Source organism: Typha angustifolia, chromosome 7, assembly GCF_048772165.1.
Source record: "Typha angustifolia cultivar Huaian chromosome 7, ASM4877216v1, whole genome shotgun sequence".
In the NCBI taxonomy this organism is placed as follows: Eukaryota; Viridiplantae; Streptophyta; class Magnoliopsida; order Poales; family Typhaceae; genus Typha; species Typha angustifolia.
Genome location: NC_133245.1, coordinates 625,397 through 637,658, shown reverse-complemented (window position 1 = coordinate 637,658; position 12,262 = coordinate 625,397). Strand labels below are relative to the sequence as shown.

The 12,262-nt window shown below is 41.6% G+C and overlaps 4 protein-coding genes across 4 annotated transcripts; all 4 read right to left on the bottom strand.

Moving 5' to 3' along the window:
* Positions 1 to 401: 401 nt before the first annotated feature.
* On the bottom strand, positions 402 to 1,585 carry LOC140763660 (aspartic proteinase nepenthesin-1-like). The gene has a single exon (XM_073101944.1). The coding sequence runs from the start codon at positions 1,490 to 1,492 to the stop codon at positions 458 to 460; it is 1,035 nt and encodes a 344-aa protein (XP_072958045.1). The 5' UTR covers positions 1,493 to 1,585; the 3' UTR covers positions 402 to 457.
* Positions 1,586 to 3,292: 1,707 nt separating this feature from the next.
* Positions 3,293 to 4,381, bottom strand: LOC140762064 (aspartic proteinase nepenthesin-2-like). Its single transcript, XM_073099669.1, has 2 exons — positions 4,053 to 4,381; positions 3,293 to 3,932 (listed from the first exon to the last, which is right to left on the bottom strand). Exons 1-2 carry the CDS (start codon positions 4,379 to 4,381, stop codon positions 3,293 to 3,295), a joined length of 969 nt encoding a protein of 322 aa, XP_072955770.1.
* A 1,821-nt stretch (positions 4,382 to 6,202) lies between these two features.
* Positions 6,203 to 7,483, bottom strand: LOC140762063 (aspartic proteinase nepenthesin-1-like). The gene has a single exon (XM_073099668.1). It carries the CDS (start codon positions 7,481 to 7,483, stop codon positions 6,203 to 6,205), a length of 1,281 nt encoding a protein of 426 aa, XP_072955769.1.
* Positions 7,484 to 9,890: 2,407 nt separating this feature from the next.
* On the bottom strand, positions 9,891 to 11,396 carry LOC140763553 (aspartic proteinase nepenthesin-1-like). Its single transcript, XM_073101797.1, has one exon. It carries the CDS (start codon positions 11,352 to 11,354, stop codon positions 10,086 to 10,088), a length of 1,269 nt encoding a protein of 422 aa, XP_072957898.1. The 5' UTR covers positions 11,355 to 11,396; the 3' UTR covers positions 9,891 to 10,085.
* Between the last annotated feature and the right edge of the window lie 866 nt (positions 11,397 to 12,262).

Here is a 12,262-nt window from a genome sequence, read left to right as displayed (position 1 = left end):
TTAAGTATACGTTACATGTTGTCACAGTGATCACGCTAGAGCAATATGTCCACATTATCTTAGAGAATTAAATTATTGATTATACTGGTCTAGAAGCCTTTGTTTAACTAAATATCATTCTAAATTTATTTAATTACGTATGTGGCTACGTAAAATACGCTATCAACGGATATGCTCCCCAAATGTGTGTAGCATATTCCTGCAGCGAGGTTCCCAGACGATCGAGTCCGTATAGGACGTCCTCGTTATGTATAATTTATCTACCGCGTCGGGAGGGAAGAATTGTATTTATTTTTAACGTAGAATGAGGGAATAAAATTTACTGGACATAAACATAATCAAATTCTCCAAATCTCCGCTAACTAAATAAATTGAACGTAAAGTGATAGCTTCCATAACAAATTAGGCATGAGATCAAACAAATGCACCACAGAAGAGGGTACAATTATTGAAAATTTCAGAGCTTGTTGCATTGAGTTGGCTCAAACTTTAGCACTTCCTTATCGAGATCATACAATATGTGCATGTTTTGCTGCTGGAAATTCCCAAATATCGACATCCCTCTCGTCCCCACCATAAACAAGCACAGCAACCTAGCAGTCGGATCTTCCACCATCAAGTTCTCCGGCGGCAATTCCATGTCGGCGCCATCGAAGTGGAATATAACCTTTGGTATCTCGACGGCCGTCAGCCCGGCCGGCACCGAGAAGCAAAGTTTTAGCCCTAGACTAGACCCATCGGCCACTGACAGATTCACCTGAGACCGGAATGCCAGCATAAATGGGATGAACGCCATCTCCTCCAAGGCTGTGATAGTTGTTCCGGAATCTATTATTAGCCCACCACTTCCATGTTGATTCAATTGAAACACACTTGGTGGGATAGAAAGAAGTTTCTTCCCTACCGTTATCCCTTGCAAAGAGAGGTAATAGAAGGAGCTCATCGGATCAGCAGTAGGGTTTTTGACGAACTTTGTAGACTTAGTTGCAGCACCACTGAAGTTAGCCAACGACCCAAGGAGAAGCGGGCTAGTGGTAGGATCACCAAACGAAGTGAAGCAATAAGAGAACTTTGATATACCCAATTGAGATACCAATGATAAGGCCCCCCTCCCCAATCCCACGAGGCCGGACGAATTATCGGTGGTGCCGATATTTTGGGTTCCGCAACCGAAACCGATACCAGGGACGGAGACCGGACTGGTGGATCCGAACGTAAAAGTCTCGGTTGCGAGATAACCTTGCGTCGAGCTGCCGTCGCCGTAGGTATACAAGTACTTGCAATCCTGTGAGCATGATGATCTAGGGAGGGCTTGGCATAAGGTACTGTTACATTGGATTTTGGAGAACGTGGAAGATTTAGAAGGGTTGTATAAGGGTGAGGGCTGGGGGAAGCATTTAACGCAAGGTTGGCATTGGGTCCAGATGAGGTCGCTGCCCGTGTCGACGATCGCAGTGAAGTTCAGGGCTGGCGTGCCGATGGCGAGCTCCATCAGGTACGAAGCCGTACTCACGTGAACCGGAGAATTGACGTTATCCGTAGAGCTCTGGGAAGAAGCAATCTGGCTGAGCAGGCGACCGGTGCGTACCGTGCTCCGGTCCACTGCTCGCCGGATGAGCTCCGTCGTGGTGAAGTCGCTCTTGGAGTCTATGTACGCGAGCTCAATTCGGATTCCATCCCGTGTAGACATGGCTAGAAGGGCTAAGCGGAGGAGGAGAACAAAGAGCGGTAGAATTTGGGCCATGCTTGATTGCTGGGTATTGAGAGAGAATACTATTAGGAAGAAATTAATAGATAGATACATCTTACTTTTCTAAAGATGATTAGTTTGGTCATTTCTCTGCGTAGGAGAATTCAGTGTGCAAAAATCTAATGACAAGGTCTCATCTGTGAGAACTACGGTCACTCTTTGGAGAGTTTATGTTCTTTTTTTTTTTCATTAGAAATTATATAAGTTTTCGTGCTGTACATGTCTTATGGCAATTGGTTATTTAGCATTTTCTTTATTTTTCAAGCGTGTCGGTATCAATTAAATTTTGGTGCTGAGAGGTGCAAACGTTAGTATCATATATGCACGACTTGAAAAGAGATGTGCGCCAACGAACAGTGTGCTGGATATAATGACATTCTAAACAATTAATCCAGTTGGTCTTCGAAGTAGTTCGAAGCAAACAGTGTTATGGTGTTCCATTTGACTGAAGAATTCTAGTATATCAGCATTTAAAAGAATTTGTTCTCAACATACATCGATCAGAATTTGATTTATATTTCTGTTTTTTAGATTTGTAGGTGAACCAGAATTTTAGTAGCTCGTTTGGATACCAACCATTTCGAACTGTTTATTAGTCAATCGCTTGATCTGGTTCAGCCGCAGAACTCATTGCCTAAGTTGGACTATTAACTTTATGTTATATGTTAGAAAAATATTCAACATTTATTATCCATTAGTTATGCCGCCATTGGATCATAAAAATGAAACACCAACTAGGAGAGAGGAAAAGGAGATTCTTTTCTTTCGCCTTCCAATAGGTTTCTTTAAATCGCAAGGCACATTGAATGGTTAAACGGGTCCTAAATATTTTCTCGAAGTTTTAATATAAAATTTTGGTCCAATATATGTGCATATATATATGGTCAATCTTTTATAAAACGTCAGTTGTAATGCGGATTACACCATATCTTGCCCTACTTAGTTGACAAGCTATATATGTTGCGTTTAATTTTTCTCTTATTTTTGACCTAGATGGCAACTGGTTAGTGTTCAAAAGATGCTCTCTCTCTCTCTCTCTCTCTCTCTCTCTCTCTATATCTCTCTATATATATATATATATAGAGAGAGAGAGAGAGAGAGAGAGAGAGACACACACACACACACACACACACTGAAAAAGCAATGACTTTATTCACAAATTAAGAAATGAAACACATAAGACTTTGACAGGAAAAAAGAAAAGGACCGCAAGCCCAAAGAACACGCGCACGTACAATGCCTTTAATTTTAATGCGACGTCGATTGGTTGGGATGCATAAGCTTCTACTTTATTGTCAGACGCAAGCCATGAGAAAATTCAAAACCAGACTATCAATCGAGATGATGAGCTAAAACGTTTAATTCAAAGCTGGTTGCATTCGGCCGGCTCGAAAGACAGCAGTCCGTTGTCCACATCGTAGAGTATGTGCATGTTCTGCTGCTGGTAGTTGCCAAATATGGATATCCCTTCCATACTATTCATCATTAAGCACAACAATCCATTATCAGAATCCAAAATGAAGTAGTTGTTCCCCGGCAGTCTCATTTCTGCACCCTCAAAGTTGAACACCATCCTCGGCACCGACAACGACGTGGTCCCGACCGGCACCGAGAAGCAGAGGTCGAGCCCGCCGGATACTTGGATCGGCTGTAGATCCGACATTGGGTGATGAATTCTTGCTTCACCAACTGATAGGCTTCATCAATCAAATAGGTGATCGTCGTGCCGGAATCGATGATGAGTCCGCCGCTTCCATCCGCCGCCAGCTCGAAAGCCGTGCTTGAGATCGGCAGCAATGTATTACCGATGGTTATCCCTCCCAATGAGAGGTAATAGAAGGATGAGTAGGGAGCAATTGGGTTCTCCACGAGTGGGGTAGATTGGATAGCGCTGCTGCTCAAGTTCGCCAGAGATCCGAGGAGAAGTGGGCTGGTGCTGCGATCTCCATAGGAAGTGAGGCAATAGGAGAACCTCCCCACACCCAACTGAGAGACCAGCGATAAGTCTCCCCGGCTTAGGCCGAGAATGCCAGAGGAGTTGTCCGGTGCATCACTGTTGACTATGCCACACCCAAAGGCCATGCCAGGGACAGCATCGGAGCCCAAGATGAAGGTCTCCGTTGCAAGATAGCCTTCAGTCGACGTACCTCCGACGTAACTGTAGAGGTAAGTGCAGTCCGGGCTGCAAGAATATTTTGGGAGTGCTGTGCATAGAGTGTTGTCGCATGGGAGATTCTTGTAAGTGGATGATAGAGAGGGATCATAGGGTGGTGTGGACTGAGAGAAACATGTGGTTCAAAACTTGCACTGGGTCCAGATGAGATCACTACCGGTATCGACGAGCACTGATATGCTTTGGGCCGGCGTGCCGATCGCAAAGTCGGTGATGTAAGCACTATTCCCCCAGTGGATCGGTAAATTGGCGCCGGTTGTCGATGCTGAAGACGCAGACCGCAAGCTTGCTATCCGGTGTTTGTCGCCCGTCAGGGCACGGTGGATGAGCTCCGACTTGGTGAGATTGCCGTTTGAGTAGATGTACTTCAGCTCCAAACGCGTGCCATTAAAAGAAGAGCAGCTCAGTTGGAGGAAGAAGAGCATCAGAATCACTAAGCATAGTGCTATTTTTCCCATGGTTAACTTTTGGAATATGATGATCTTTTTGTGATGATTCTTCCTTGCAACAAAGTAGTACTTATATAGAAGAATGATCATTTTAGCTAGTCAACGTACAGCAAGTAACCACCAAGCAATGATTTTCTTACCTTTGCTGTGTGTTGTCTTGTGGTGTGCTAGGGTCCAATTGCTGTGTGCTAGCGTTTACCTTTGGCTCTGTCTTCCAATCGGACTAAGATCTTATGAATATTCACACAGGGCATACAAGGTCGTTAAGAAATCAATTTGAAGATTGATTAATCATAATAAAATGTTCATCCTCAACTAACTCCAAAACCCAACCTATAGAGTATAGATACACATATGGACATATATATATATATATTAGGAAGCATTCTCTTGTACTACCAAAATATAAAATACATGAAAGGAAAAGACCACAAAAGCCTTCATCCTTTTATGCAACGTCCGTTGGAATGGAGACGTGGGCTTCATATTGTCACACATGTAATATTGTGCAATAATCCCAAAGGTTAAGTGGTAGTTGAAGCTATTCACAATCATCGAAAACACAATTCAATAAGAATAATAAATTAATTAAAATAAATTAAATATTAACTAAGCTAATATTAATATCAAATGAGAAATTCTCAATGAAGATATTAGATGTCGAGAACTTTTAACACCCAACTAATCACAAATAAGAACTCTAAAAATATATAAATTATAACAAAAAATGAAAGACAAGATTTATGTGGCTTAACAATATATCTATGTCCACGGGTGATATGCATTTTCAATAATAAATGAGTGCTATCTAATAAAACCCTCTCATCTTGTAAAATCGTCTCACTTTTTATCTAACTTGCCTTAAAACTTAATAAGAGTTTTTATAGGCATGACTTAGAGGAGAAGAAATTCGCGGACCATTCAAACAGGTTGATGGCATTCAAACATCTATATCTACCATAAATCCATTTCGCATACCGTTCGAACAAATAGATAACGTTCAAATGCCTGTGCATTGTTAAAAACTCATTCAAATTAAATATGAACACTAGCTCCTTTTATGCTCTTGGATTATTGAATATTCGAATATTATTGGAACGCCTCCATTTCAGTGAAAGGAGGTAGACATTGTTTAAATGCTGAAATAAAAAATTCAGAATGCCAACAATATGCAACAAATTCGGTCTAACATTGTCAGCCCGTTCTAACAATTTTTTAATTTGAGCTAATCTTTAACGATGCAAGGCATGGAGAGAAAGCAACAGCAAGAAAGAATGGTAACAGCACCACATAATAAACAAGCTAGCAGACAACTCTCAGAGATGGTCGAACTCATCCTATTCGAACGAAGGAAAAAAAAATAGTATTTCATTTTACATAATAGTAGTGCTCTTGAAGTTTCTAGCTAATTCTTCACGTACGATACAAATAAGTGAATAGCAAAAGCCATACATATGTACTTTACATGGGCATATTCTAGTACATGCTGAGTTTGCTTAGATGTTCGTTTGTATAATGTACTTAAAAGGACAGGCATTGCAAAACTCTCTCTCTCTCTCTCTCTCTCTCTCTGTACCCTATGTACGTTGAGACAAAATAAATTTGAAACACTCTTTTATTACGAAAATATAAAATACAAGCGAAGGAAAGACCACAAAACCGGCCTTTATCATTTATGCAACGTCCATTACGATTAACGGATACGTGAGCTTCACGTTGTCACTCATGCAAACCATGAGAAAGCGACCACTCTATAGAGAGAGAGAGAGAGAGAGAGAGAGAGAGAGAGAGAAGAGCAACAGCACCAGATGACAAACAACTACGCAACTCTCAAAGATTGTTGCAGTCAGCCGGCTCGAACGACAGCACTCCGTTAGCCAGATCGTAGAGTATGTGCATGTTTTGCTGCTGAAAGTTGCCAAATACGGATATCCCTTCCATGCTGTTCATCATAAAACACAACGTTAAACCCAAAGGGTCTACGATAGCGAAGTTATTCTTTCCTGGTAATTCCATATCTGCACCATCAAAATGGAATATTATTTTCGGCACCATCACCGACGTGGTGCCAATTGGTATCATGAAGCACAGGTCGACGGCGGCATCGCGTAATTCTAATACTTCCAGTTCTATCTGAGATATTACTTCTTTCTTGACCAATTGATACACTTCGTCAGTTAAGTAGGTGATAGTAGTGCCTGAATCGATGATGAATCCGCCAGTCCCGTTCGCCGTCAGTTTGAACGCCGTTTCCGAGATTGGCAGCAAATTATTACCTACTGTGATCCCTTGTAAGGGGAGGTAATAGAAGCTGGAGAATGGGAAAACAGTAGGGTTCTTTACAAATGGCATGGATTGGTTTGAATTACCACTCAATGTAGCCAAAGATCCAAGGAGAAGTGGGCTGGTGCTATCATTGCTATAGGAAGTCAAACAATAGGAGAATTTTCCCACATCCAATTGGGATACCAGCGACAAGGGCCCCCGACTGAGGCCGAGAATGCCGGAGGAGTTATCCATTGCATTACTGTTGTTAATGCCGCACCCGAACCCGATATTAGGGATCTCGACGGGATCGGTGGACCCGAAGGTGAAGGTCTCGGTAGCGAGATTGCCTTTCGTCGTGCTACCGTCGCCGTATTTATAGGAATATTCGCAGTCAGGGGCGCATGAAGACTTTGCTAGGGCTTGGCATAGGGTGCTGTTGCATGAGAGACTCTTGTATGTCGATGATTTAGTGGGATCATAAGGTGGTGTGGGCTGAGAGAAGCAAGTGGTGCAGGACTTGCATTGCGTCCAGATTAGGTCGCTGCCGGTGTCGACCAACACCGTGATGTTTTGTGCTGGCGTGCCAATCGCGAACTCGCTAGAGTAAGATGCCCTTCCCCAGTGGATTGGAACGTTGATGTCGGTGGCTGCACGGGAGACGGAGAAGAGGCTGGCGAAGCGAAGCTTGTCACGCTTCACTGCACGACTGATAAGTTGTGACGTGGTGAAGTTGTTCTTGGAGTCAATGTAGGAGAGTTCGATGCGGGTGCCACTAAAAGAAGAGAAGCTTATGGGGAAGAAGAAGAGCGATAGAATAGCTAGAAGTGGCATAGTTTTCGCCATGTTTAAGCTCTGGTTTAGGGGCTAGCGAATTCTTTGTTGAGTTCTTTCCTGCAACTACTACTTATATAGAAGAAGCTGATCACGGTTTAAAGTACAACAAGAACACAACTTAAACAATTAATGATATGTTATTGTCGTTGTTCAAAAATTATATGTTATTGTTGAACGAGGAGTGCATTATCTAGGTAGACATGGTCATACTCCCAAATGCCGTGTGCTATGGTTTAGCCTTATCCTCGACTCTGTTAAGGTTCCTAATTAGACTTTGGTTTTGTAATTGACAAAGAATGTTTATCCAAGACATCTATTTAATAAATGCATTAAGGCTTTCTTAATTTATTGGCAAACATGTTAACATAGGCTGTGGGCTTAATCGGCGATGCCATAATTAATTGGCTAAACGTTGAGCCAGAGAGGAATTTATAGACATATGTAGCCTCTTGTGCTTAAATTAATGGTATAGTATTCTGACTTTCTTAACTGATTTATCTCCTTTTATTAATGTGCTCATTAAATAGAAGGAAAAGAAATTTCCGAGATATACCAAGAAACTTACCGAATATTATCATATCCAGTACTGAAGTAGTTGTGTTGGATATATATGCTTAGACCAACCGGCAAAGGTGGTGAACTTATAGTATAGAGAATTATAGCAATTATAAAATCGATAACAGTTAAATCATTTTTGATGCATTAGGCTATATTTGTGCTACGACTTTACATGGTGGCAGTTTCTCTGTCATGTAACCACTTTCTCCAAATTTCTCCAATTATCATCTCTCTTTTATGCCACGGTTTTCTCCATGGCCACGTTAGATTAATCTTCAATCTGACAAATCCCTTCAGAGATAATGAGTTTCGAATGAGTCATATGTACAACTCTAAATGATTCATCCAATCCATACTATCTCCACAGTTCAGACAATTCTGGTACAAACCTTGTCTTTCATATATACTTTAATTGGAGATAACTGTTCAACTTGGAGTAGGGCTATGCGTATAGCTCTTAGTGTTGTAACCAAGACAGTGGGAGACACCGAAGCAATCCCATAATCCACAACAAGAATAAATAAAGTAGCAAGCAATGGATAATATTAACCATATATTAGTAAAACTAATAGCAAACTAATATAGGAAAAACTCAATTACAATACTAAACGTAGAGAGCAACTAATCACGCAAAATAATCATCTATATATGCAAACCATAAAGAAGAAAATTTGAGAGATGAATTTTATGTAGTACGGTGATGTGTTAACATCTACAGGTGATGTAAATTTTAATTGACCAGTGGAGATGCAAAATACAAATATTTTTAAGCCTCCAATCTCATCCCAATATAATAAGAACTTCTCTCTCAAAAGCCCCTTAATTGAATGCCCTAAAGCCCATTTTCATGGTATTTATAAGCGTGACTTATGGAGGAGAAATCTTACGGGGCGTTCAAATGGCTGCCCCAATGCATTTGAACACATTTTTGTGTCTAGTCAAAGTTGAGCCAAAGGAATAATAATTCTCCGCCTTGATGAAAATTCTTAAATTTCAACCAAAATCACTACCACTGCAAAATAATTGAAAACTCTAAAACATGTACCATCTATAAATTTACATCTTAATACACTAAATCTAAAAAATTAAAATAAATATGATATTGATTAAGTCCAAACATTATTGGAACTAGACCATTGCCACTACTTTTGTCAGCATATTTATAGGATTACGTGTAGTCCCAATCTTACAAAGAGAAATGTCACATTCCTTCAAAAGTTTCCTTTGGACGTCAATATACACTGTCTTATCTTGATGAATTTGATTTTTTGCTAAAAAGAAAATCCTACTTTGATTATCACAATACACCTCCACTTCTCACCTATCAAACCAATCAACCACATAGCCTCCACCTTTGTAGTTGATAAAATGATCATTGATTGTAAGGTAGACCTCCAATACATCGGTCTTCTCACAAGTATGAATATACATCTAATAGTATATCTTTGTTTGTCGAAATCACTTGCATAATCTAAATAGATAATTCTTTTTATACCTTCTAAACTATCATAATTTTTCACAACGACTTCCTGAATTATCACATTTTTTCACAAAATCTCCTAAACTATAAAATGTATCGTAGCTCTTTAAGAACTTACCAACTGCTCTAAAAATTTAAACTATTAAATAAGAGTAATTTTTATATTTTATATTCAACTGATTTTCTCCATAGTTGAAATAACTGTATGATTTCCTCACTGATCAGATTTATTATGGAATACATGATTCTGATACTATTAAATCTGTGATTGTATGCTCAGAGAGAGAGAGAGAGAGAGAGAGAGAGAGAGAGATCCACTCGCCAATCTTATTAATTTAAAAAAAAAGCATACTTGGTACATACAACAAACAAGCCAACTATGTCGTCGTAGGCCTCCGTGACCCGGGGCCTTCATTATTTAGATAGCAATACTAGTATAATACACACGAGCTACTTCATGATGCAACGCACGCAAGCATGTCCAGGTGTAAGGCATGAGCCATGAGAGAGGAACAACAGAAACAGAAAAGGAAATTTAAAAGATCAACAGAACAAGACGATGAACAAGATCTCTCAGAGCTTGTTGCACTCGGCCGGTTCGAAAGAGAGCGCTCCATTAGCCAGATCGTAGAGTATGTGCATGTTCTGCTGTTGGAAGTTGCCAAATATGGATGCCCCTTTCAAACTATTCATCATTAAGCACAAGTATGTCTCATAAAAAATAAAGTAGTTAGCGGCAGGCAATTCCATATCTGCGCCCTCGAAGTGGAACACCAACTTCGGCACACTTACAGACGAGGTGGAAGGAGGGATCTCGAAGCAGATGTCCAGGGCGCCGGTTACCTCGACTGGTGGAAAAGTCATCTGGGAGATGAATTCTTGCTTCACCAACTGATACGCTTCCTCAATCAGGTAAGTAATGGTCGTGGTGGAGTCGATGATGAACCCGCCACTCCCATCTGCATTTAGTTGGAATGCTGTTTTGGAAATGGGTACCAAGGTTTTACCAACTGTTATCCCTTTCAAGGAGAGGTAATAGAAAGAGGACAAGTAAGGAATAGTTGGGTTCGTCACGAATGGGGTGGATTGGGTTGCAATACCATTCAAGTTCGCCGTAGATCCTAAAAGAAGTGGGCTTGTGCTGTTGTCGAGATAGGAAGTTAGGCAGTAAGAGAATTTTCCGACGTCCAACTGAGACACCAGCGACAAGGGTCCCCGGCCGAGGCCGAGAATGCCGGACGAGCTATCTTGAGGCCCGATATTAAGAGTGCTGCAGCCGAAGCCGATATCAGGGATCGACACTGGATCGGTAGACCCTAGGGTGAAGGTCTCGGAAGCGAGTACGCCCCGAGTCGAGCTGCCGGTGAGGTAGGAGTACGAGTAGCTGCAGTCCGGGTTGCATGAAGGGTCCGGAAGGGCTTGACATAGCGCACCGTCGCATGGAAGCTTCTTGAAGGTCGATGATTTAGCAGGATCGTAGATTGGGGTGGACTGAGGGAAGCATCTACTGCAGGGTTGGCATTGGGTCCAGATGAGATCGCTGCCGGTAGCGACTAAAACCGAGCTCACTTGGCCCGGCGTGCCGATAGCAAAGTCCATGATGTACGATGCCGATCCCCAGTGGATCAGGGCGGATGCATCGGTCGAGGATAGAGATGCGGTGAAGCTGGCTAAATGGATTTTGTCTCGCGCTAACGCACGTTGGATGAGCTCTGACTTGTTGAAATTGCCCTTCGAGTCGATATAGGTGAGCTCGACGCGGGTGCCGGTGAAAGTAGAGCAGCTCAGAGGGAGGAAGAAGACCATAAGGAGCATTAGGAGTTGAAGCAGTGTGTTGCCCATGGTTTAGGAGAGAAGAAAACCTAGCTATTTGGAATGTTCAGTTTTTTCTTTGCTATGAGTAGTTGTCTTCTTTGCTACAAGTTTAGTGTATATATAAAGATAATCGATCGGATGACCATTCTAAGGATATAGTGCAACAAGTACATGGCCAAGCGATTATAAGATTGTCAACGAAGGAATAGGTCCAATTGATGATGTTTTTTTTTTTTTTGTTTTTTGGGAGGAGGGGAGTGAAGAGCTTAAATCAGCGTAGATTAGGTTCTTGTTGTACAAGGAGGCAATGAAAGTGTCAAAAACCCATAGGTTTAACAAGTCAGTTGGAAAAAGGTTCTCAAGCCCAAAAATAAACCCCAGGAGGCAACTCTTCTTTAGTTAGCCCTCCAATCGGCAACCCGATTTCCATCCTTACGAACATGAGTAATATTTACAGTTGCAAGCTTGGAGAGAAGAGTGAAACATTTCCTTAACTAAACTCTAAATGTGTTAAGGGCACTTTACGCATTATCCTTAACTAAACTACCTCGAAGGCCCAATCTAAGAACCTAGGCTTTTGCTAGCAAGGTTCACCATTGACCATCTGCATAGCTCTTGTGACGTAGTAGGCCTGGACTGCTGCAAAGGAATCATCTGGTTTGAGTCTCACCTAGCTCGGTTCCAGAGTCAGTCATATGACTTGTGGCTGTGGAGTGGTCTAGGGAGGATTGGTCTCTTGACATAGTTGTCAGACAAGAAGGAAGGTGGCTTGATGGACTGTCACCATGGGGTACCAACATGTGCAGCATTATCGAACGCCACTTGATACCTTTGCATCATAAAATCTGTATGGTAGAGGCAATCTACATCTCGATACACAGCTTGCCGGTCCCCTCAACATCCCGGCCCTTCACAATCAAGTCGAGATTGATAGA

Bases quoted from the DNA above. Each gene is read 5' to 3' on its own strand.
- LOC140763660 (XM_073101944.1), bottom strand. From the start codon at position 1,492: ATGGAGCTCGCCATCGGCACGCCAGCCCTGAACTTCACTGCGATCGTC.
- LOC140762064 (XM_073099669.1), bottom strand. From the start codon at position 4,381: ATGGGAAAAATAGCACTATGCTTAGTGATTCTGATGCTCTTCTTCCTC. The intron at 3,933-4,052 runs GTTTTGAACCAC...ATATTCTTGCAG, and splicing joins CTCATCTGGACCCAGTGCAA to CCCGGACTGCACTTACCTCT.
- LOC140762063 (XM_073099668.1), bottom strand. From the start codon at position 7,483: ATGGCGAAAACTATGCCACTTCTAGCTATTCTATCGCTCTTCTTCTTC.
- LOC140763553 (XM_073101797.1), bottom strand. From the start codon at position 11,354: ATGGGCAACACACTGCTTCAACTCCTAATGCTCCTTATGGTCTTCTTC.